At 36.9% G+C, this 27,052-nt stretch overlaps 1 protein-coding gene across 1 annotated transcript in view; it reads left to right on the forward strand.

Moving 5' to 3' along the window:
- The window catches only part of DPYD (dihydropyrimidine dehydrogenase), an 802,992-nt gene extending 777,907 nt beyond the window's left edge, over positions 1–25,085 (forward strand). Inside the window, exons 21-23 of the mRNA XM_035017962.1 lie at positions 3,610–3,753; positions 22,137–22,277; positions 24,552–25,085. Of these exons, the coding sequence (XP_034873853.1) occupies positions 3,610–3,753; positions 22,137–22,277; positions 24,552–24,725 (459 nt within the window). The 3' untranslated portion in view covers positions 24,726–25,085. The remainder of the gene's footprint in view (positions 1–3,609; positions 3,754–22,136; positions 22,278–24,551) is intronic.
- The last annotated feature ends 1,967 nt before the right edge of the window (positions 25,086–27,052 follow it).

Genomic DNA, 27,052 nt, shown 5'->3' on the forward strand with positions numbered 1-27,052 from the left:
TTTTTCTTTGTTTAAGGAATATAGCATGACGCTCAAAACCTCTCACTTTGAGTTACTGCAGGCTACAACTTTTTCTAAGAAAATAATGAATGAAGAGGAAAAGCTCCTGCTGCTGGCTCTGTCAGGCTCTGCTGCTTCTCCTCCTGCAATAGGAAATCAATTAACTATATGTTCAGGCAGAGATTTGAACTAAATGCTTTATTAATCATCACTGATTGCACACATACACACTGGCCAACTATGCATTCATCTTCATTCTTTCTCCATTTTATTTTGCTTTTTGTTTGTTTCTTTCACTGTTTTTTTGGCAAGATCAGAACACAAACGTGTGCCCAAATGTAGTGTGTGTAAAGGTGGTAGTCTGGTGTAGGAGAGAATTGATCTTTGTATTTTCGGAAAACTTAACTTTTAAATATTCAGTACTCAGGTATGGTAGAGGCATCTTAATACGTAACAAGGTAATTCTTTAAGAGATTTTATTTATTTTAGAGAGAGACAGAGCATGAGCATGAGCAGGGGGAGGAGCAGAGGGAGAGGGAGAGAGAATCTCAAGCAAACTCTGTCCTGAGTGCGGAGCCAGATTCATGGGGCTCGATCTCCTGATCCTGAGATCATGACCTGAGCCGAATTCAAGACTTGGTCACTTAACCAACTGAGCCCCCCAGGCTCCTCTGTAACAAAGTAATTTTTTAAAAAGCACTAAACTTTCTTATGCTAATTTGCGGAAAGCAAAATCTATGGCAGCCTTGATGTTTGGAAAGTTGGCCCTCCAGCTGGCCTCTGGGACCTCCATATAGCAGGGAGAAACTACACACTAATGAACCTATTTGATTTGGGGATGAATGGTGGAAGGTTGAGGGGACAGTTACTGGTATCGTGTGTGGGTGTGCTTTTGATTTAAAGAAAAAGTTGGCAACAGTTTTCCTTCTTTTCCATTGATTCTTTTAACTAACACACAAAGAAAATCCTATAGGAATCTTTATGTTAAATTGAGAACTTCTCCTTAGGACTAATTAGAAAAGATTAGCACATTATAATCATAACCCTGTTAGCCATAGAAAGGCAATATAATTTAAATATGGCAAATGTGGTCAACCACTGCAAAAAAAAAAAAAATCAGAAAATATCAGGCTGGTAGATGTTTACTCAGGCTGTGTTCTGTTCAGCACCAAAGGATTTTCAAATATTATTATTATTGTTATTATTATTATTATTATTACCATCACTGGAATAATTTGAAAGTATCATAATTTAAACTTAACTACTTTATTTCTCTCCCTTTGGATAAAGAATATTCTAAATGGAGGGCGCCTGGGTGGCTCAGTCGGTTAAGCGACTGCCTTCGGCTCAGGTCATGATCCTGGAGTCTCGGGATCGAGCCCCGCATCGGGCTCCCTGCTCCGCGGGAAGCCTGCTTCTCCCTCTCCCCCTCCCCTTGCTTGTGTTCCCTCTCTCGCTCTGTCAAATAAATAAATAAAATCTTTAAAAAAAAAAAAAAAGAATATTCTAAATGGGGAAAAAAATCTCCTCTGGTTTATGTTTAAAGGAAGATAGGTCAAAAAGTTCCAGGAATGATTTCTTTTGAATAACATTTACAGAACTCTTAGATGGAATTAGAGGGTGTTGAGTAGGTAAGATTCAGGGAATTGGGATGATGGTTCAGAGTTTATTGAGCTTGCCACCATGAAGGATCTGCTAGAACCAGAGGTCACTTGTTTCAACATTTAACCATTTTTGATAATCTTCAAGAATTTAAGATTAGGATTTACGTGCCCTTGATATAGAAGCAAAGTGTGGAGAAAGTGATACTCTGACAAGAATTATGTCATGTGGGCATGAGTTTACCACCTTATGAGGTGTTATCAGGACCCCGGGGGCATTTCCTTGGCATTACATATAATCCCTAACACCTCATCTGCCCCAGGAAAAAGTCATTTCATAAGAGGACATTTCAAACAAGCATTATCTTTTCTACATTAAAAGGGCTTACCTATCTGATAAATGTTGAGGATTTGTTTTATACTCATTGATTTGATACTTTCTAACAAGACAGCATCATGTATTTTATGGTAAAATAGATACAATATATTCTGTCCCTTCATCATATTATTTCATATTACTGAAATCATTATGTATTGTAATTTAGGAAAGCATTGAGGTATAGAGATGAAGTACATAGTTATAGTTTAATTATATATAAATAATTTGGCTTCCATTTGCTCGACTTGTGGACATAATTATAGTAAATTGAGAATGGAAGTAACAATCTTAGATTTCCACATAAATATGTTCTGCTAATATAAACTTTCAATGCCAGTTTGGCTGATTTGGAGCATGGGTGAAGTTTCGTTTATCTACCCTACTAATATCTCTAAAGGACTAGGGAACTCATTTTCCTGGGGCATTATGCAGCATGGCAGGTGGAGGCCAGTGTTTTGAAACAAGTGTGATTTTTCACCAAAGTATTTGCTAGGTCAGAGATCAGGATGACCTTGGAGTGCTGTGGTTTCCCAAGCTTCTATCAGCTAGATAAATGGGCTTTATTTTGTAGGAGAGAGAGAGAGACAGACAGAGGGGGAGAGAGAGAGAGTGAGAGAGAGGAGAAAGGGTGTTTTTGCAGTCTGAGAAAAGAGACCTAGCAATTCCAGGTTATAGGCAGACACGGAACATTTGGAATTCAGTGGTGTCTATCACCGGCGTTATGTGTCAGTAAAAGTGAAGATCAAAGGTTCTAGAAGAGGGGAAAGACAAAAGTGAAGAGGAAATAATTGTGGGATAATGAATAGTATGAGGGCATATTCGTGTTAACTTGAAACCACTTAACACTTTTCCATGACACACAGGTATCTTTCTAAATGAACTTTGTAAAGTACAGTTGAATAACCTTGAGATTTAAAGCTCCATGATGTGATTTTGAATACTGATGGAGTTTGTTTAAGCACTGTGCTATTTCCTCTGCTTTTCATTTCTATTTTTGCCTCCTTCATGCAAAATAAAATTTATTTTCTGTACGGAGAAATCAATATTTTTACCATTTTGTTTTTCAGCTATTCCAGTAAATCGCAATCAACATTAGTTACAGTCTTTAAAGAGATGTAGTAAGAATTTGAACACAATAAAATAGAGATACAAATTAGAACTTTGGCAAAGTACCTTTGCTATTGACAAAAGCATTTGTCAAGGACTTTGGCTGTGTCTATATTGTGCTGAAAACCTGATGAAGAGGAAAAAAAGCATCAATAGGTTTTACCTTCTGTCTATACGAACCAAACAAATGGTCTAACTAATAGCTATTGTTTTAAGTGAATGGATTTGGTTTACCATCGTGAACTTTAGGCCATTTAGAAATGTATTTAATTAACATTTGTATATATAATACATATATACTTGGTAAAGGTATTGCACTCTTGAGTTCTTTTTCGTAATTGGTGGAATCTGATACCTAGAAGACAAGTGATTCTCAAATAAGTGAAAAAGACCTCGTTACAGTATATAAGAAACAATTTCAAAACACACATTTGTTTGTTGATAATACTTAGGTATTAATATCCCCACATTTTTCTCTTCTGTGAGCTAACACGCTTTCTTATTTGTGCATTTTCCTTTTAGAAACTGCCAAGTTTTGGACCTTATCTTGAGCAGCGCAAGGAAATCATAGCAGAGAACAAGATTAGACAGAAAGAACAAAATTCAGTTTTGCCACCACTTGAGAGAAAGCATTTTATCCCCAAAAAGCCTATACCTACCATCAAGGTAAAAATTAAGTTGTATATATACTATTTTACTGTGTAAATATACAATATAGCTCAACATAGCTTATGTGTTTACTGTTTAAGTATATCATTTATTTTGTTTAAAAATACAATGAAAGTTTAAAAAAATCTGTCTGCAGTGATAGGATAGCTTCTTTTATTTGCCTCTTTTATTTATTTTATACTTTTTAGAATACTGTCAAGTATATGTTTCATGGAAATTTCTGATGTATTAAATGGGCCAGGAAATATTAAGGTGAATTCTTTGTCTTCTCATAGTCATTTTGAAATTATCTTCATCTACAGTTAAATCCAAGAGATATATTAGTCATACAATACAACTAAATGATTAATATGCAACATAGTATCAATTTGAACAAACTTTGCCTGGTTCAGTCTCTGGAAAGCCTGTATGAATTGGGGAGTCAAGAGACTATTTTCTGGGTAATAGCAAGAATTACCATGAAGATGGAACGGTGGGTGTGTTATATTTCTTGATTTTTTTTCTTGAATTTTTTATTTTGAGAGAGAGGCAGATTCACATACAGTTGTAAGAAATAATACAGAAAGGTCTTGTGTACCGTTCACTCAGTTTCCCCAATGTAAAATGTTGCAGATATCACAACCAGGATAATGACACAGATACAATCTAGTGATATTATTCAGATTTTCATTGTCCATATGTGTGCATACATGTGTGTTTACTTCTGTGCAATCCCACCACACATGTAGGTTCCTCTTTCCACTACCACAGTCGAGATCCAAGACTTCTATCACTACAAAGACCCCTCTGGTTGCCCTGTTGTAACTGCATCTACCTCCTTCCTGCCCCCCTTCCCCAAGATGGAATTGTCTTAATGAGAGAAAAGGGAGGTGTTATAGGAGTTATAGGACTCCATTCTCTCTGAAATCACCATCACTGAATGTGGTTTCAGTTACTGGAACTTATTCTTCCCTATTTAATGACAATCTACTCCTGAATTTCCATTTTCTGTTTGAAGCATCAGCTGAAAAGCTTGCTCTTAGGACCTCTCAGGGGAACTTCCCAGAAATTCATCTTTAGCTGTCAACTGGGAATTAGAACCTTAAAAATTCCCTCTACCTATGAGAGAAAAAAAGATGTGTCCTATGTCAAAAACAGTGGGGTTTACACTGGCTGTTCCAAAATTTAAGTGATTCAGAGTTCTGAAAGGAAATTGAGAAGTGGCTGAACACAAATTCTATCAGTACTTCAATGCCATAATTCCAAATAAAGTGAACACTTGGGACTTCTAACAGCATAATAGGCCCAAATACTCTCTTGAGCTATTTCCTTTACATTATTTGTGGGCTACTAAAGGAATGTACTGGACACTAATGATAAAGAGAAGACCAGATCCTTCAGCTCTTCACAAGCCTCCACCCTCCCCATGTTTGCCTATGATTATTATATGATTTAAGTGAGTATTGTCCCACTCTGTGTCTCTTCTAAAGTAACTTGAATTAAATGTAAGATCTCATCTTTTCCTTATGTATAAAAAAATCAAAAGAAAGATATTATTTGTATTTGAAAGAAAAGAAGTGCAAGGTGATTATAAAAGCATTGACCTTTTTTAGTCTTCTGTTCCTTCAGGGAATATATTGATAACCTAGAAGCAAGACAAAAACAGAACAAAGAAAAAACCTACTAGAGTTGAATTCAAGCTGGTCGATCATTAACTCAAATAAAATATCAAACTCAGCAGAATTAAATAAACCTAAGAAATATGAAGTCAGGAAAGTAAACATTTTTTGAAGTATCAAGGAGGGATAAGTCTTATTAAAAATAGTGCAAGTTAGGGATGCCTAAGTGGCTCAGTCAGTTAAGCATCCAACTTTTGATTTTGGCTCAGATCATGATCTCATATTTGTGGGATCAAGCCCTGCATCAGGCTTTGCGTTCAGCAGGGAGTCTGCTTGTCCTTCTCCCTCTCTCTCAAATAAATAAATAAATAAATAAATAAATAAATAAATAAATAAATAAATTCTTTAAAAATACTGTAGGCTTACATTCCTCTCCTAAGTCTCTTCTTTTAGGTTATCCAAATTAAAGTATCCCTGGTGTTACATTGCATGAGCCCCTAAACATTGTAGATACCATCTTCCCAGCATTAAAGACAATAATAGTACTAATGTACTAAAGGACTGCTATCGTAGATTTTCCCATTGTCTAGTGGATTTTCCACTCCCTTGGCTTCTCCCCAGGGTGTCATACCCATTCTGTCTGTTGTCATTTCTAGGAAGATGGTGTGCCCTGTCAAAAAACATAATGGTAGCTGATAATTGTGGGTTGAATTTTTTGTTTGATTGTTTATTTGTTTTGTTAGGGATAGCATTTTCCTTAGTTATAAATGCAACTATCTCTTTGGAAAATGAGGAATTACATTTGTTAAAACAATGACTGCTCACTTTATCTTGCTTTCTATAGGGCTTTCTATAGAGTCAGGGGAGCATGTGCTTTAGAGAAAGAAGGAAGATGCAGAGATCTGTTCCTGTCCCCAGAGAAATCCCCAGTTTCAGATGACTCCTGATTTCTAGAGCCATGACGTTGTGTGTGTGTGTGCATGTATGATTGTATTTTTAATTAGACCAGTTCTCCTCTAATAAATCCACATTTACTCCCATCCTGGTACGATTTCCCAGAGTAGGAGAGGAAGTTCATCTCCTCGAAGCACCCAGGGAAATATGTGGCAACCAGCAGCTCTAATGTGCCTCTGCTGTTCCAAGCGCTATACATGGTATATCTCATCTACTCTTCACAGTACCTGGGATAGGTACTATCTTTATATTCATTTTCCAGATGAGAAAACTGAGGAACAATGAAAATTAAACAATTTGGTCAAGTCACATAGTAATCAGTGATAGAATGGGGGATGGGAATGAAATTGAGAATTGCTGGCTTACGAGATTCAAAAGACTGACTCATAATAGGAACTACAAAAGTTTGGATCCATCCTAGAAAATGTATGGAATATACCTAGAGATAGGCCATGGAAGATGAAGACATCAACATGGAATAATGAGAACATTTAGTAAGGGAATTTTAACACATGGGTTTTGTCACAGTTGTACTACTCATTACTTGATTTGGAGCAAATATCAAACAAGGAAACTGTAAAATGAGACTACTGGGCAAAGTTAAATTCTTCTCTCCAACATTCTATAGTTTCATTTGTTTTTGTTTTTGTTTTTTTGTAATGTTAAAAGTGCAAAGATTAATATGAAAATTACACATAATCTTGTGTAACCACTATGAAAATTCAGATTTATAAAATTCTAGCCCTTTTTTATATCTAAATATAATGTATTAAAATAAACACAGAATAGTCTTACATTTGCTACATAAAAACTTCACAATAATTTATATATCACTTTTACATAGAAATAATGGTTTCATAGTATTTTATAATAAGAACTTATTATTAACTTTTTAAAAAGTGACTTATTAGAGCCCAGAGGCCACTGTGCTGCTCCTGGAGAGAAGGCAGGCAAGCAGTGCAGAGGCAGACAGTGTGGAAACAGTGATCTGAAAAACACTGGGGACACCTGCAGTAAGCAGCAGGTGTAAACAGTAAACAGTAAAGAATGAAGGACTTCAGGGACTCCCTTACTGCGGAGGTAAAAGAGTTAAAAAAACAATCAAATGAAAAATGCAGTAACTGAGATTCAGAACAGACTGGATGCAATGAACACAAAGATGGAAGAAGCAGAGGAATGAATAGGTGATATAGAAGATAAAATAATAAAGCTGAACAGAGGAGAGAAAGAAGAATTGTGGAACACAAGAATAAATTTAGGGAACTCAGTGACTCCATCAAATGTAATAACATTTGTATTATAGAAGTCCCAGAAAAAGAAGAGAGATAAAAGGGGGCAGAAAATTTATTTGAGGAAATAATGCCTGAAAAGTTCCCTAATCAGGGAGAGGAAACAGACATCTAGATCCAGGAGGCACAGAGAACTCCCATCAACTACAAAAGCAGGCCAACACCAAGACATATTGTAATTAAATTTGCAAAACATAGCAATAAAGAAAAAAATCTTAAAAGAAGGAAGACAGAAGAGAAGAAGTTCCTAACTTACAAGGGAAGACACAGTTAACAGCAGATCTCTCCACAGAAACTTGGTAGGCCAGAAGAAAGTGCCATGATATATTCAACGTGCTGAATGGGAAAAATCTGCAGCTATGAATACTCTATCTAGTGAGGCTATTATTTACAATAGAAGGAGAGATAAAAAGTTTCCTAGACAAATAATAACTAAAGGAGTTCATGACCACTAAACCAGCCCTGCGAGAAATACTAAAGGTGACTCTTGGAGTGCAAAGGAGAGACCAAAGTGACAAAGACAAGAAAGGAACAGACAAAATTTCCAGAACCAATGACAAAACAAGTAATAAAATGGCACTAAATACTTATCTATCATTAGTTACTGTAAATGAACTAAATACTCTAATCAAAAGACACAGGTTGTCAGGACAGATTAAAAACAAACAAACAAACAAACAAGACCCATCTAAATGCTGCCTACAAGAGACTCATTTTAGACCTAAAGACACCTGCAGACTGAAAGTGAGGAGATGGAGAAATATTTATCATGTAAATGTCATGTCAAAAGAAAGAGTAGCCATACTTACATCAAACTAGATTTTAAGCCAAAGATTGTAACAAGAGATGAAGAAGGGCACTATATCATAATAAAAGGGTCTATCCAACAAGAAGATCCAACAGTTGTAAATATGTATGCCCCCAACATGGAAGCACCCAAATATATAAAACAATTATTTACAAACATAAAGAAGCTCATTGATAATAATAATAGTAGTAGGGGACTTTAACGCCCCACTTATAGCAATTGACAGGTCATCTAAGCAGAAAATCAACAAGGAAACAGTGGCTTTGAATGACACACTGGACCAGATAGACTTAACAGATACATTCAGAACATTTCATCCTAAAGCAAAATAAACAAAAATACTGATTCAAAGGGGCACATGCACCATGATGTTTATAGCAGCATTAACAAAAGCCAAATTCTGGAAAGAGCCCAAATGTCCATTGACTGATGAATGGATAAAGAAGAGGTGGCGTATATACACTTCGGAATATTACTCAGCCATCAAAAAAGAATGAAATTTTGCCATTCGCAATGACGTAGAAGGAGCTAGAGAATATTATGCTTAGTGAAATAAGTCAGTCAGAGGAAGACAAATACCATATGATTTCACTCATGTGTGGAATTTAAGAAACAAAACAAACAAATATGGGAGGGAAAAAGAGAGAGAGGAAAACCAAGCAACAGATTCTTAACTATAGAGAACAAAGTGGTGGTTATCAGAGGGGAGGTGGTCAGGGGGATGAGTTAAGTAGGTGATGGGGATTAAGGAGGGCACTTGTGATGAGCAGCACCAGGTGTTGTGTGTAAGTGTTGAATCACTACATTCCACACCTAAAACCAATATTATACTGTATGTTAACTAATTGGAATTTAAATAAAAACTTGGAGAAAAAAAAACAAGTAACCTATTGCTGAACCTTCAGTTGTTTCCAGAATTTTATACAAATAATACTATTATAATTATCATTGTATAAAAATCTTTGTGTAGAGGTCTTATTGTTTTCTCAAGAGAAATCACAGGATATATTTTAGGGCTTTTAATACATATTGCCAAGTTGCTCTCCAGGAAGAGTGTAAATTTACATTGCACCAAAAAATATAGGAGGGCCCATTTTTTAGACACCCATCAGCAATGCATTTATTTTTAATTTTAACCAATGTAATAGTCAGAGTGTTTCATTTTTTTCTTTAATTTTGAATGTCTAAATAGTAGTGAGATTGGCATGTTTTTATGTATTTTTGGACCATTTCTTCTTTTGTGAAATTACTACTCACTCTTTTGACCAGTTTTCTGTTGGAATATTTATTTTTTATAAACTTTTTATGTACTGCCATTTGTCTCATAATTTGTATTGTAGTGTTTTTATATATACGTAGAGCAACTTTAGCTTTATGTAGTTACATCAGGCAAAAACTTATCTTGTGATTTCTCTTTCTTTATTTGCTTAGTTTAGCTTTTTCTACTGTAAGATCATAAATATTCACCTCATCTAGTTCTTTTAGAATTTTAATATTTACATTTGACTAATTAATCTAAACCTTTTGTTGCTTTAAAGTATCAAGTACGGTTATAGGTTTTTTTCCCCCAAATAGACAGTCATCCCAAGATCTCAATGTCTGCATTTTAAAGTGGCCCCTTCCATCTTTCAAATTATGACTCAGTGACAAAATGTATCATAAATTGCATGACTTGCTTTACATTCAAGTTTTTAACCTCTCAAAATTTGCTAAGTGATAATGATGTTGTATTAATCTCTCTGTTTCCTGATTTCTATATCATATCCCTTTACAATTTATCTAGACTTTTCCTATATGTTGACTCAACTATTCTCCATCACTTTCTCTTTTCCATGCTTCAGACTTTTGCTGCCCACTATCTTCTGGATACCTCCACCTGGAGAGTCTAAACAAGGAGCACAAGGGCCATCATACTTTAAACTGATTATCATTCCATCCAAACTCCTCTCCATCCTGAGTTCTGTGTCTCAGTGAACAACATTGAGGACCACTCTCTTTCCTAAGCCGGAAACCTGAAATTTAGCCTAGATTCTAGCCTATTGTTCATCCCACTCGTGAATGGGATCATAGGACATTCACCAATGTCTATCATTTTTATCTCTTATGTCTCCCTCCTCTTCTGTCCTCTCCTTCCAAGGAGACCTTAATACAGTTCTTTATGTATTCTTTCCTAGAATTTTGAAATATTCTACTACTCCCACCTTCTTTTGTCATTCTTACTTAATGCATCCTCCAACGATCATGGAGTAGTCTTTTAAAAACGCAAGTCTGATTTTTTTTAACCACTTACTTAAGATTCCCACATCTTAAGGTAAACTCCTTAGCATAACCTTCACACCCTTCATATTTTAGCTTGTCTTGGCCTGAGCAGCTTCAGTGGAGTGGTAAAAAGTAGAACCCAGGAAGTGGTAAATTGAAGAATTAACAAAGGTTGAGAAAGTAAGAACAAGGTATATGGAATACTCTTTTCTGAACAAGGTGCCTGGAATACTCTTTTCTAAACTTAAACTTGATCAGAAGGAAAGTGACAGGAAGAGAAAATAGGGTAGAGGGGAAAGATTGGTTTGTTTCTATGTTAGAATAATCGAGGTTTGCATGACTTTATGTGCTCTGAGAGAACAGCTAAAGCTACCAGAAAGGGTGTGATTATGGAAGCTATATCTTTGGCAAGTAGGTTGGGGACGGAGTTCAGGCAATACATTAAGTCGTCTTGTGTTAGAGAAAGGACATCTCTTATGATTTTCTACCTACTGCATGCCATATGCATTTAATGAAACTGAATTTGGACTTAACCAGTATCATTTTAGTATGTAGCCATGTTTAAAGAAAGTGACCATAAAAAGTCTTATTTTCTTTCATTGAAATACATAGCAAAGTTCATAATATTTTAACAGATTACATTTATGCCTCATGGGGTTGTAAATGAGAATTATGTGAGGTGCTTTTAGCCTGCATCAAATATACCCTAAATAAATATTACCTACTATTAGTTATTATGTCAGGAATGGACAGGTTGAAGGAGAGAGTAGGTTGGGGTGACTCCCCATTCCCATTTTCTTCAATGAAATTAACTCAGGAATGAAAGTAAGAATACATAAAGCTCTGGAGGCCAATCAAGTTGGAAGTTTTGAAGAAGCTCAAATATTTTCCAGGAAATCTTTATTGCATACCTACCATGAGACAAGCAATGTGCTAAGAAATGGGCATCTGTAGTATAATAAATAAAGGAGACACAGCCTCTGTCTTCATGAAGCATACAGACTTGAGACAGAAATAGATATTAAGCAAAGAATCACACTAATAATATAAAATCATATTTGTGATACAAACTATATAGAAAAAATAAAGGAGGTATGGAGTCTCTTTCATAGGAAGACCTTGTTTAGACCAAAAGAGCAGAGGAAGGCCTCTCTGAGGAACTGTCATTTAAGGAGCCCTAAGAGCTGGAATGTTTCAGGAGATCCATAATGTGGTCCTGGATTTGGTGGGTGGCCATGGCTGTAGAGACAGAGGAAGGGATGAACTTGATGAAGTCATGTTAATTCTCCTTCTAAAACTTAGTGATTCTCATTAGATGTTGAGGGACACGGGCCAGTAAGGAGTTAAGAATAAGGAGACCAAGACAATTAGGTTCTTTATGGTCCCACTAACTGAGATAAAGTAAAGATAATGAGTCAGGGTTTTGTTCTTCATGGTTTTAGATTTAATGGGCTTTTTTGACATAGGATGAAAATTTAGATTTGAGCATGTTGAAATTAATGCACTCAAGCAAATCAGGGACCTATCCTGGAGGATATCAAGGAAAAAGAGTTGACATTTTGACTACCTACTGTGTGCTAGACACAAGATAGAAGCTTCACGTCTATTTTCATAATTATTACTTAACCTAATACCCTACATGGGAGAAGGAAGTTCTGGGGAAGCCAATGAGAAGAACTGAGTGAAAAAAAAAAAAAGAATAACCAGAAGGAAATGATGATGTGTGTGCGGGGGGAGGGAACCAAAAAAGAAGGAAGTCTTAAGAACATAGAAGTGTCCACAGGTCTGAAAGCTGCTCATCTTGGCAACAACACCTTGTATTGTTTCCTTTTATCTTTCACACATAAGCACTGAGATTCCAACCTCTCGTTGGCAAACATTGTCATATTCACCCATACACTCACTTTGTCATTCATCCAGCAATTATTAGTGTACACCCACCGTGTTCCAACACTGACATAGTCACTAGAAATTCAGTAGTGAACAAAACGAAAGCCCAGCCCTTGTGGCTCCTACATTTTAGTAAGGAGAAACAGACAAACAAGTAAACAAGTGAATGCGTACTATGTCAGATGGTCACAGTGCTAGGAAGAAAATATAGCAGGATTAGGAGAATAAGAATTGCTAGGGAGGTTGGTCAGGAGAGGCCTGCCTGATTAAATGGCATTTGAGTAAACACTGGAAAGAATGGAGAATGAATGATGTGGATAGATACCTTTGGGGAGTACATCCCATTCAGAAGGAACAGAAAGGGCAAAGACCCTGAAATAGGAGAGTCTTTGGCAGGAAACCATTGAGGCTTTTTCAAAGGAAGAAAGACACGATATGACTTAATTTTTCAAAGGATCCTACTGGCTGTGACATTGATACAAGATCCTAGATGGGCAAGGGCAGAAGCAGTGAGACTGGTTAAAAGGCTGTTGTAACAACCCAGGCGAGAGATTGGCAGGAGGGAGAATAAATCCTAGATAATGTCAGAAGGCCTCGACGCCATTGTTTCAAATGAAATGATGTGTGTGGAAGTATTGTACACAGCATCGTTCTGTTCCAATGTAAGAGGCCGTGGTTATTGTTATTCTCATACATGTCCCACATCCATCGGCCCATTATTTCAGACCCCATCTGGATGGTGTGGCTGTGTGGTTGTTCAGGCCTCATTGAAACGAACAGCCACATGCCCTTTAAGGGCCATCTCTGTGAGTGTGAATCAGACCTCGCTTCTCATGCTTTTATTGTTTCTCCCACCACACATACCCAGGTACACGGTGTACTTCCCTCTGTTGCTCTCATTGCTTTTATGTTTCCCCTATGGTGTTTCTTCTTTTCTTGACATACCATTTTTCCTTCTTCCCTTTCTCCTGGAGGGCCTGGATTGTCTGTTTTCATGCTTAATATTTTCTCTGTCCACCCATCTGTATATTTTAGCCTGTTCCTTCCTTCCTCTCTGCTGGCCTCTTTATAGATTCCTCTGTTCAATAGTTTAAACTCCATGACACTGCTTTGTTTATCCTCTCAGCTAGCACAGTATATGATTCCCCATCTGCTACAGAAAGAGCCCCAGTGCCCCACAAAGTTAACTAAGCCCCTCTTGTCTGAACAAGTTTTTCAGTCATGCATTCAAGTTTCTAATCCACCCCATCTTCCCTGGTTAGGAGTGTGACAATATTATTGCTAAGCAAGCCATGCTCAATAGATCTCATCTTTTGTTCTTTTTTCCTTCAAATGCCTCAGATAAGATTTAATGGTCTCTTGCCTCGGAGGTAGGCGGTTTCAATATCAGCCCATCAGTAAGTATTTATTATTTGCTATGTGACCAGCAGTGTGCTAAGGACCGGGTTTACATCCAAAGATGTAAAACACACGGTCCAAGGCACAGGAATTTTCCCGACCTCGGTGGAAATGTAGCACTGACATGTATTTACTATGCACTCACTGCAATCCAGGAATTGTGCTAGAAACGAGGAATACAAAATGAATTTAAAAAAGAAAGACATCTATCCTTATGGAGCTCATAGTCTAGCAAGGGAGAAAGACACATGTTAAAAATTATTTACAGTTCAATCAAATATGTACAAAATGCTCTGAGAACACAGAGGAGTGAGAGGGATTAGTTCTGCCTCGGGTAATTGTGGAAAGCTTCACAGAGATGGTGATATTTAACATGGAGTTTAATAAATTAGTGTTAATTAAGCAGAGAATTAATAATAAAAGCTAATATTTATTGAGTACTTAGGAGGTTTCAGGCTCAGTTCTACATGCTTGTGAATTGACTCATTTAATTCTCACAGTAACCCTATCAGGGACCTTATTTTTCCTATTTTACTGATTAAATGATTGATAAGCAGGTTAAATAACTTGCCCAAGATCACACAGCTAGGAAGACATCAAAACCAAGATTTGATTCCAAAGTCTGGCTCTAGAACCTGGGCCCTTCAGCACTATCTTCTGTGTCTCTCACAAAAGAAAAAGAAAGAGAAGGAAGGCAGTATTTCAAGCAAATCTGTATGTTTGAAGAAAATGCAGCCATAGGACCTTAAATCCAATATACAGTCCCTGGATATCAACCAGGTAGTAGGGTCTGACTGGTAAACCCATTCTTTTTTCAGTAGGAATTCATAGAAAGGACCAAACTGAGAGGCAATAATGAGGAAAATAATCCAGTTTTCTTGATCAGTCTTAACAATGTAAAAGGGCAAAGGGATGTACTAATTAAGCTGCTAGCCATGTCAGCTAGAGCATTGAGTAGTTATTCCCAGTGTTTAAGTGCGACTACAGGGTCCTCAAGAACCAAGTGTTTGCTAGTCACATGCTATCCAGCTTCTCCCTGCCCCCTCGGGAGCTAAAAATAGCCTCAAAGGCCCTCGATCCTATACCAGAATGGTCTGAGGCCCTAAGGTCAACCTGGCATCCAGCTGACTCCCTTTTTAGCAAGCTTACATCTTGACTTCCATTTCATAATGAAACAGCATTTATTATATATATAGATATAGATAGATATAGATATACCCTATTATGGAGCTGCCAATTTTATGAAAGAAACAGAAACAGAAATGAAGGATTCTGAGGAAGAAGACGGTAATCAGAACAGTGCTGGAAGACTGAGATAAAGTAAGAAAAAGAAGGCTGTCCTCCTAGGTGTAAAGGTCTTCTTCTGAAAGGTGAAGCAGGACTTTCTGAAGATGCTCCTGACATTCCATAGGTTCACTTGTGCTAGAGAAAAGAAACCGAAGACAGTTTTGTCTCCTCGCTGAGAACTGAAGTGACAGTGTGCACATTTGGCCCGGCTAAATGAGAAACGTGCTTTATTCCCAGGCAGCATATAACAGAGATTTGAGAGTCTGCCAAGACTTATAAAGTCCCCCGAATGCTTCCCACTTCTGTTGATATATATGAGAATGAATTCTCATTCTCTTTACGAAGCCAGGAATGTATCTCTAACATCTTTGAATTTCTGGGTAGGAAAATGAATGGTTTAGGGGCACTAGTGATGTTTTCATCTCTTCTTCCTGCTGCTTCGAGTAAGAGATGGACTGCATCTCATAAGACTGGCAAGACAGTGTTGGCAGGAGACCAGTCAGCCTGATCGAGTGGTTTATTTCAATTGAATTGTGAGAGAAAGGAGAAAAGTACTCAGATAAAACTGTAAGACCGTATTAGATACTACCGAGCATAAAAGAGATGGCACAGAAAGAAAAATAGTGGAGGACTATCCCAGCAATTTTCAGAAGATACCAGAGAAATAGGCTGGGGCCACATTAACATTCTCAGTTGTCTTCTATACCAACAAATAGCAGATGAAAAAGTATTAAACTGAGCTTTAAAAGAAATAAACAGAATTTGGTAAATATCATCTCTTACATCTTATGGGGATGTTTTGTGATGTGATCCCTGCCTGGAACATAACAATGGAAAAGTATATCTTGTTTAGATAAATAGGTCTAATTGAAGAGCTGGGGGAGGAACAGTATATGTCAAAAAGATGTATACGTGCACGGAAATCACAAACCTGAAGGTGAAGCATGGAGGAAGCAGCTGCAGGAGAGTGAAATGAATGAAATACAGAAATGTTATCCTGGGACTATGTCACAGACCTCAGAACCAGATGGTTAATATGGACCGTCAAGATAGAGGAGCAATGTAAGCCTTTCAGACTTCAGATGAAAATCCCACTCCACTAAAGGCAAAACATCTGAAAAATTATTGAATTGCCTTGTTGGAAACAATCTCACAGAAGAGAGAGAAGCAATGAGGGGTCTAGCTGCATTTGCTTATTTCTGGCTCCTTATAAAAATCCATTTGAGGGAAGTGGAAGCTAAAAGCATCTTGAAGGAAAGTAACCATCCCATATCATCTTAGAGTTCAGTAGGCCACAAAAAAAGGAACTCTGAGCTTCGATGTACAAGTATCCTCAACCTTTAGTAGTTCTCATTTCAGGAAGTTCAGACAAAACTATAGAAAACAATCCCATAGTCGGTGACTCTAACCTGAAGATGGATCAAGAAGAATGAGAAGTGGGGCACCTGGGTGGGTCAGTCGGTTGAGCATCTGCTTTTGGCTCAGGTCATGATCTCAGGGACCTGGGATCAAGCCCCGCATCGGGCTCCCTGCTCAGTGGGGAGTTTGCCTCTCCCTCTCCCTCTCTGCGCTCTCTCAATCACTTTCTCTCTCCCTCTCTCTCTCTCACACACACACAAATAAAATCTTTAAAAAAAAAAAAAGAAGAAGAATGAGAAGCTATCAAATAAAAATTTGATGACCTAATCACTCAGTTTCCCAAGGCGTAAGAAAAGGGTCAAGCATTTTAGATGACTCAGTAGTCAATGGTCATATGAGAAAATAAAGATCACATTACCAATGATGATCAGAAAAGAGTGGCATCAAAGATTAAGGATGTTACAGAATTACCAAAACCTCAAATTATCTAAATTTGGAAAAAATATTAGGAAAAATAAAAATGTATTTTGTCTATTAAAAGTTAAAAAAAAAGGAAAAGAAAATACACCCACTACTTAGAGCAGATGGTATACTGTTAACTTACATTAGTGAGAACTGTTCAATTCCTATTATCTTTCTAGCATCCCCATAGAGAATGCTCTTATAACTGAAAAGACTAGGGAAAACATATTTGAGAGTTGAAGCCCAAGATAGGTAAGGATATAGTAAAAACACATCACATCAGCTGCATTGAATTAAATCCAAAGTGCCTGGCCAGAACTTGCTCCTTTAAAGCCTGAACTACCTACTTAAAAAGAATACAATGATCAGAGCACCAACCTGTACTAAAGCCAATCATGGTCATACCCAAACCTCACTCATCTCTCTCTCCCACTCATGAGCCCCTCCCACTCCTTCTCTCCTCCCACTTAATTCCCAGATTCTCACTTGCTTCCATCCCATCTTTTGGTTTACTTGTTTCTCCCACCTTCCCCGCCAATCTACTACTTTATTTCCAGGCTGATGCTTTGTCTCTGCCCTCCTATCTCAGCATATTTATGCTGAGACCTCAGTTATCAGAGTTCTACTGAATGTAAACTCAAGATTTCCTTTTCTCACTGTGCAGACCCCCTCCCTGCCTCCTAACTCAGAGGATATCAAAAATAAATTGCATGCTGTATTTTTGAAAGCATCTTTGTATGATATTGCTGTATCACACTGCTGAAAAATAAATGTTGCCTCAGGTTCTTTAGAAAAGGAAAAGGTGGGTGTGGTAGGGAAAAGGTAGAAGTAGACCAGAAAGCTTGAGGTCTGACCCCAGTGAAATTCTCCAAAGATAATGAAACTTTTGACTTGAGAGTGTTAATAAAGATGTTATTAAGAAACAGCATAAATTCAGTGAGAACCAACCAAATGATCTCATTTCCTATTTTGATAGGTTTATTAGGTAAGTAGTGAACTTGGAGTAAAAGATAAGATGTGTGACATTGGTAATGGTACAGATGAGGATAAAGTGATTAAATAGCTATGCCCAAATAATTTAAGTAGTGGATTCCTTTCCCACAGAAGTCACAGAGATTGCCTACAGCACACTGTCCTTGGTCCTGGCCTTTGAATGGCACTTTTATTGACAGGTTTGGAGAAAGTACATTGCTCAGATGTGTAGAAGACTTAAAGCTAGGAAGAACAGTTAATGTGCCAGACAACAGTCACAACTTGAAAATACTTCACCAATAAAAAATAGGCCAAAACTAATAAATTCATACTAAGCATAATAAATTATGATACAGCAGGGATGGGGTTGGGGGCCCTCTAGTTCCTCTCTCTTTGGTCCTAAACTTCATATCAAACAGAAATATTGACTGATCCAGTTTTTAAAAAATATTTTGATTATCCCAAAGAAATAATTAACTGACAAAGATGTGATTCTCAAATTCTGTAGTCCTTCCCAATGATAATTTTGGGGAACGTTTATATTTAAATCAAATGTATCATCTATACTTTAAGGAATTTAGCATCACTTTCTCCACACACATTCACACATAAACATTTCCACGAATCAGGGATGGCTCTAATCAGGTGTATATCCACACCCTGTTTGGAAGAAATGTAGGTTCCTTAATCTCCACAGATGTGTGTCCAAGAAGGACTAGACTAGCCATATGTCCTTTACTGATTATATGTGCCTTTCAGTGAACTCCAAATTCCATACGTGTTCTCAATGGTATTTATAAGCTGACAGTACTAAGTGGAAGCTTTGGGTTTTAAACAAATGTCCACATTTTCAGGCACAGAGAATGGTAATTCATTTTCTCTGAATCTCTTTCCCAAAATAATTTAAAATGGTTATCAATCTTTTAACCTCTTCCAGATTAAAAAACTATAGTAGCTTAAGAACTATGATGACTTTTTAACACCATGTGCTAATAAAGTTTAGAGCTTCCAAAGACCTTGTTTTATTTAGTTTCACATTAAATAATATTTTAATAAATAACAACCACAAATCTCCAATACAGAGCAGAAGGTATATTTAATATACACAGAATGTGAACTTGCCTCTTACAATAAAATCTCTTGAAATATACATTGTGTCTTTTGAATAAGCCTTGGAGGTTTGATGACTGTCTAGGGAGTTTCCTGTTTAATTATCATTTGAATATTTTCTGGTGATTTCAGTCAAGCAATGATCTGATTCAATAAAACAACTGCTTTGACTGATTTATTTCCTAGATTGAAAAAAATTATATTTTTTATCACATATAAATAGTTTTATAGCTAGCAAGTGACCTCATGGACTTACTGCCTTAAAATATTATTAGAAATATTAAGCATGTCCAGATACTTTGACTATGATTATTTTGTATTTAAAGAAAAGCTCAAATCTTTTTATGATTCTCATATTAATAAAACTGTTTAGTAAATCAACAAGTAGCTATTAGCCCATACAACTATGTGCCTAATATTACACTGTCTAGTACATGAATAAATGAATGCTATATTTATTTTAATAATATTTGAGCACCCATTATGTTTCAGTGATCTGCAGGAGCAAGATATTCCAGAGGAGACACAAAGATGAATAAAGCCTGCTAGGAGACTGCATATAGGAAGCTAAATATAGAAAATATCTACATCATGAAGTAGAATTTGCTAAATAGAGAAATAACAGATGAGTCAGCATAGAAGTGCTTATGACCACAGAATCTGAAGTCAGGCAGCACTGACTGAATCCCTGCTTCATCATTTACTTAATTTTGTACCTTAAACTCATTCACATCATCATGTGTTGAGGTTTAAATGAGGCAGTGCTTTAAAATCATGGCATTGGTCTAATACAAAGTAAGAACTCAAAAGTTGTCTGTTATCATTGCCTCCACATGATAGATAAAATACTATAGGTCATTGGGGGAATAGAAGAGAAGATGGGGAGGGGAGAAGGAGAGGTGGGAGAAAATGGTGGAGACGAAGAAGGGAAAGAGACAAAGAGATCATCAATTTGGTTAGGAAAGGTGGAAGAAGAATTGAGGAAATCTTCATGAAGCAGTGACACGTGAGATGTCTTTGAAGGATGGGAAAGATTTTTCAAAGTGGAGATGAGAAGGACGGGTATTCTGGACAGAGCACTCAACATAAAATTAGGCACCAGAGGAGTCAATTGACAGGTGTGGTTCAGTGTGAAGCATGTGTTCAGTGTAGCTGAAGCACATGCTGTTTGGAAGTGAGAAATAAGACCAAAAAAGATGTTGTTAGAAAGCCTTAAATGTGAGACAATATTTAATTTAACAGATTTTTTAGTAAGGTAGCGAGAAATTTAGTCTGTGCTGTACAGCCTAGATTAAGATGACAACATTACATAGGGTGGAGTGGGGAAAGAAAGAATATGAGAAGGACTCATCAGGTGGGCTCTTAACTTCATTAGAAGTAATGGGAAGCTAATTAGTCATGGTTACAGATTGTAGTAGACATGGAAAGAGGATTCAAAAGATATTGCAGATCCAGAACTCATAAGACTTGACCACAGACAGACAAGATGCTGGAGTATGGAGAAGTTGGAGTAGAATGGAACGCAGAAATTTTAAGCTTCAGATTGGAAAAATCCTACTGCTGTTCACAGGACGAAGGAAATCAGAAGGAAGACCCAGTTTCGTGGTGTTGATGATAAGTTTAGTGAGTGGAGAATCTGAGGTACTGATTTCTAGTGACAGTGCTCATCATGCAGCTGACAAATGTAGATCTTGAGATTGTGAGAGCAACTCCAAATAGAGATACTGATTTGGACATCAAGTGCCCACCTACAAACAAGACTACAGTATAGTTGAAGTTCTATCTCCAACACATTGAAAATAGTGAAGACGGTCTTGTAAAGTTTCTATCATCTTACTCCTTGAGAGATGCACAAATAAACTGTATATAATAATGTAAACTTTGTTTCAGTCTGAAAGCTCCCAGTCATGAGCATATTGTCATTTAGAGCTGAAATAGAGAACAAAAGTAAAAAAGGGTAACCGAGGTCATAAAAAGAAGAGCAGAAAATAAAATGCCAAAGAGAATACAGGAAGATAGCTCTAAGTAAGAGTCAAACCTCCTTGAATGCAGACCTTGAATTCAAACAAAAAAATTATCTTGTTAAAAGTTAAAAACAAAAGCAGAAAATCTTAACAGCATACTAATTTGACAAACATTGTTACATCCTTCTGTTTTTGTTTTATGCAACAAAGTATTTCTTATTGTTGATGAAACATCTTCTCTGCTTCACATATTAAGCACACTTCCAATTAATATGAAGAACAAAGCAATGTGTAACAAACCACATGAAAACTCTTCAGCAGTGAATGAAGAAAACCCTAGTTCTTTAAAAGTAAAAGAGCATCTTCTTTAGCTATTAGATGAACCCGATTAATTAACATAAATTAGAATTTTTAAATAATGAAATATACTCCTCAACACATGACAGGTGGGTATGCTATCAAAGCACTTTTTGAAATGAAAATCTAGAATCCAAATGCAGTGATATAAATGCATAACATTCACATTTTTATTCCCCTCATTCCTGGCAATCTAAAGTTTTCTAGTTTAAGTGCATCACCCTTTGTCGCTTTTTATTACTTGTGGGTCCTTCAAAGTTCAAAACTGGAAAAAATGGAAGACACGACCACTGAAAATTCAAGGTTCATTTCTTCTGTCCACAGAAACAGTTTTAGATCATCTAGCAGAAAACCTATGGAATGCAGTCGATTAGGTCTTGTGTTTCTAAGCTGGAGATCTCTCTCTCTCTCTCTCTCTCTCTCTCTCTCTATATATATATATATATATATATATTTATACACATACATACACATATTTTGCCCATCTTTCAGAAGACAAAAAAATTTAAGCTACAATTATGAAACGTAGATCTATGAGAACTACATCCCTGGAAGCCTCCTAAGTTACATAATGCAACATCAGATAAAAAAACAGAAATCTGGACTGATCCTAATTATTGCATGGTAATGTTTTACAATGAACACTGTCAGTCTTTCGGTGCCTACCTTGTAGGATGTCATTGGAAAAGCGCTGCAGTACCTTGGAGCGTTTGGTGAACTGAGCAACCTAGAGCAAGTCGTGGCCATGATCGATGAAGAAATGTGTATCAACTGCGGCAAATGCTACATGACCTGTAATGACTCTGGCTACCAGGTAAGGATTCTGCTGTAATTGGGATGCTGTGAGGCATGTTTCTTCTGGCTTTTGTAGCAGAAAGCATCTTGTGTTGCTGAGTGTGCGATGCCGACCAGACGTGCCCAGTACTGCCTCTCAGCAGGGGCATGTCTGTCCTCTTGCTCTCTGAGCATGGGAATTTTTTCAAAGGAAAGCCATAATTTGTACTAACTGTGCCACTATCCAGTTAACAGTGTTATTTTAATATCGTTTTATCACCCATAACACTGGATGGAAAAATGCAACCAGAAGGAGAAATCCACCCGATGATGGACATTAGGAAGCATTAGGCTTTAATACAGAAGGGAGGGAAGAGAACTACTGTGTATTGCCATTACCCTGAAAGGACTCGATTCTTTCTACCGGAAGAAAATTCTCTTCCATTCAATATTGACTGGGCTTCGACTACAGTAAGAAAGAAAAAGCACCTTCCTACTGGGGAAAGTGTTGGGACCCGGAATTCCTTTGTGACTGGAGAAGCCAGCAGGTTGTATTCTTACCACACGAAGTGAGCTGTGGATTCTTCCCAGGGCCTCACCCTTCAGCCGAGAGGCTGCCAGGGGACAACACAGAAGAAGCAGGGATTCAGCTGTCTTCAGTCTCAAAACTACAGAATCATATTATTCTCATTAAACTTTTCAAGCTATGAAGAAGTGGAGTAAAATAACACCTTTTGAGATGATTAATGGAATTTTCAAGGTCGATAAAATGGCCTCTTTTTAAAAATTGAAGTTCATTTAGCTTATTCAGCCTGAAGGAAGGTCCCATGTTGCTCATGGTGGGATTTTGCATATTCTTCTGACCACCTAACAGATATAACAGACATATTTTAATTTTTAAAAAATCTCTTCCTCTTTAATTTGATGTTCGTTCTATACCAAATTTTTATATGTGTCACTTTTTTTTGTAGCTGAAATGTGTCTCTAGCAGTTATTTTGGAAATGCTAATCCTATCACACTCACTTTCGTCTTTCCTCTAATTAACCAATTAGAGATGAGTCAAGAAGTTCTGTCACTAAAATCATAGCAGCAGGGCTCTAATATCTCAAATCGTAAAAGTTATGACTCCTACCTTAGAATTCTAACCTTGGTACAACATCAGTAAAAAACAAAACAAGCCAAAACACCCATATTAATGTGGAGAAAAAATCACAATTATGCATTTAAAAAGGTTTAAAAAGTCCTCCTTTGACTCTTCTGTCTCAAAAAGATAAAAAATAGAAAATCAAAATCTTCAACTGAATATAAAATTTTATATGCCTGCAAATTTTTAAAGTATAAAATTTTTAAGATATAGGCATTATTTCATTTTCAATTGCTTCTTGGGTTTCTATTTATAAAAGGGTACACAAGGAAGAGAAATAGTTTTTACTCATTCAAACAGCCATCCAAGGTGTTGTTTTATTTTAAAAAACGGCAATTTATGTGGACAAAGTTTCTTATGGTTTGTCGTATCTACAGTTCTTGTTCAGATAGAATATGGTTGTTTCCTTGAAGGTCAGACTCATTTTTTTAATATTAAGCATTCTGACATAATTTACTCTAATAAAACCATTTTCGTTTTTATGTGCATAAAAGAGGGAAGAATTATAGTTGCAAGTAGCTTCAGTTGGGAGAGGGAAACTTTTTTAACAACAAAAAAAAATTATTTGGAATTGGATCATAACCCATTTTACATGACAGAGGATAAAAGTCAGAATGGAGGAATTATTTCACTGACAATCCTCAAACCTCAAACCGACACTAAAGCCAACTTTTTTTTACTCCTGTTTTCTTCTAAAAACTACATGCATAATGTGAAATCCAAGCAAATACATTCACTGCCCCAGCTGACCGTGACACTTTTTCACTGTGGAGAACGAGGGATGTGAGGAGAGAAAGCACCCCACCATCCTCGGGTAGCAGACACCCCATCCCGGCAGGACCAGAAGGACCTGCGCTCTGCTCAGAACAAAGGAAACGAGAGAGCTCGTTTCGGAGAGTTCTGAAAGCTTTTCCTCGCACGACACAAGAGAAATACCTCTGAGGAATTTTAAACCATGTATTTCTAATTTAAGAGGATTTCTTCTCTGGTTTGTTTTCTTTTTCTTTTTTTCCCCCCTCCCCTCTGGCCTCTCAACTGTTGCTATAGCTGCTCCGGAGGAGGGCTCTCCCAGAGCAGCCCTACTGCAAGGGAGGAAAACGTTCCTCCTAAAATGGGGGCGTTCTTGACCTTTTTGGTCAGTGACAGCAATACTCTACTTCTGTTTGCAGGCGATACGGTTTGATCCCGACACCCACCTGCCCACCGTTACCGACTCCTGCACTGGCTGTACCCTGTGTCTCAGCGTCTGCCCTATTATCGACTGCATCAAAATGGTTTCCAGGACAACACCTTACGAACCAAAGAGAGGCTTGCCCTTAGCTGTGAATAATCTGGTGTGTTAAGGTGATTTGTGAAACTGTTGCTGCGAACTTGGAGGCCACCTACCTGTGCCGATCTTTTTAATTGTGATCATTGTGTTCGGCTCTTGCTAAATGGAAACAAATAGATAATTTCTGAACACATTTCTAAATGAAAACTGTAGATCTCTAAATAAATGTCCGAATTTTTAAAAAATGTCTACTGCCAGGGACCATTCAATTAATGGTCATAAAATGGAATGACTACTTTGTGAGGATAGTTGTTAAATAACTGTGTAGCCGTTAATTGGATATTCACCATTAGTTGTCCATTCTGAAAAATATTAACTTTTTTGTGGCAATTAATGCAGTAGTTTCTAAATTGCCCTGTGCTGTGCTCTCTCTTTGATTTCTAACTGTAAGTGAAATTAAGTATTTTAGAACAAAGTACCATTTAACTTACAAGAAAACATAACTTCCAAGGAAATATTTTATAATTAAAAATTACATTTAATTTTAACACTGTTTCTAAGCAAATGTAATTAGCTCCATAAAGCATAAATGAAGAAAATCAAATAATTATTTACTGTGGCAGGAAAAGAAAGCCAAAGAGGGTTCGCAAAACTTTTTTAAGCCCTCTTTATTAAAATAGCTTCTTTGTGGGGGGCTAGATACTCAAGTATTTGGTAATCATTCATATCACTCTGCTGGTCCCCACTCATGCCTGAGATGCGTGTTCAAACTCTACCAATGAATCAACATGACATTCTTCTTTAAATATTTAAACTATGTTCCTAACAAAATAAGATTACGATGGAGCTCTGGTTAAAGCCACTCTTTTGCTGTGCACAGATCTGCTCTGTCTGCTTCTAATAGTGGCCTTCATGATTATAGCAATTAATGTTTGAACAAAGCCCAAATTACACAGCAGTGGGTCACATGCTTCATTATTCAAGAATGAAAAATATAGTATTGGTAATATATATTAAGTGTGCAAAACTAACTTGACTACTCTTTATTTTAGTGTTTATGTTTAATTTTTAAAAGTAATCAAAGGAAATATATATTTTCTGTTACTGATAATATTTTTATATTTCTCTATTTTCATAATCAGCAAATGGCATCATATAAATTCATTTATCTCTTTGAATATGAATCCATAGTAGCAAACCTTTAAGTAACAATCTGTGGTATATTTCTATGAAAAATGCAAGATCTAGAAAAATAAGATGTTTGTTTATGCACTTTTAGAAATGCACATTTACCACAAAATCTGCATGATTGAATAATATCAAATAAAATTTCGTAAAGCATTTTAAACAATGTGGTCTTTTGCTGCCTCTCTTGCAAATACAACATTATGTCAACCATTTAGATTTTGAGGTGGAGAAGTTTTTTATTAATCCTATAGTGCATTCCATCCAAGTGTATATATAATGCTAGGTCAGATCTAATGAGGGTAATGATAGTGCGGTTATTTAAATGTTTCACTTCCAGTCCCTCTCACCCAGATTTTCCTACTGAATTTAATTCCACTTTGCCAAAATGCGTCTTTCACTGGGCACAGGCCAGATTTCTTGCAGTGGTTCATGGGCAGAGATAAATGAGAAAATAGCAACCTACCATTAAAGGCACCATCTTCACTATAAGAAAAATCAATGTCACTTAATAGGTATTCCTTAGGTGGTTGTGAAATATTAAGGACTCAAATCAACAGACTCACTTTTTTGCTCCTTTCATGGTGGGGGCATTTTACCCTTTGCACTTGGTAACAGCTTAGGAAAGAGTTGAAGTTGTCCAGAAAATAAATTTACCGGGACCACGTGGATACCATCATAATGTATCACTCCCACATCAATCTGGTGAGAGTTTTTCACTCTGGGAGTCTTATGACAGTACATCACATGCATATATGCCTGAGTCCTCTTAAAGACACTGACTGCCAGACAGATATTTCCATAATAGAAATTAAAGAAAAGAGTAGTTTATGACTTTTGCATCCTCCTCTGAGAAAGAGTGGACATAGTGCTATGACTCTTTTCTTGAACTACTTTGGGGTACTACAAGTGACCGGGCCTTTGAGTTAGGCCATGGCAATCTGTGATTTTACACCAAGATGTTCCTCACACACATTTCTGTTGTGTCCACTTTCTGCTGAACATGAAGAAGCATTTCTTATCTATGCTATTTATGGGAAACATACTTTAATCTTACAATGTGTGGCTTGCTGAGAGACTCCAGAATGGGGGAGAATGAAAATTATGTCATTCCATCCAGCAAGAGACCACAAGTCATTGGCCTTTGGACTACCTTTGCAACATCATCTCTTCCTGCTTTTAGAGCAGACTGTAACTGTAATTCCTGAATCTCCA

The sequence above is a fragment of the Mirounga leonina genome, unplaced genomic scaffold (genome assembly GCF_011800145.1).
Source record: "Mirounga leonina isolate KUSES-001 unplaced genomic scaffold, KU_Mleo_1.0 Mir_173, whole genome shotgun sequence".
Classification (NCBI taxonomy): Eukaryota; Metazoa; Chordata; class Mammalia; order Carnivora; family Phocidae; genus Mirounga; species Mirounga leonina.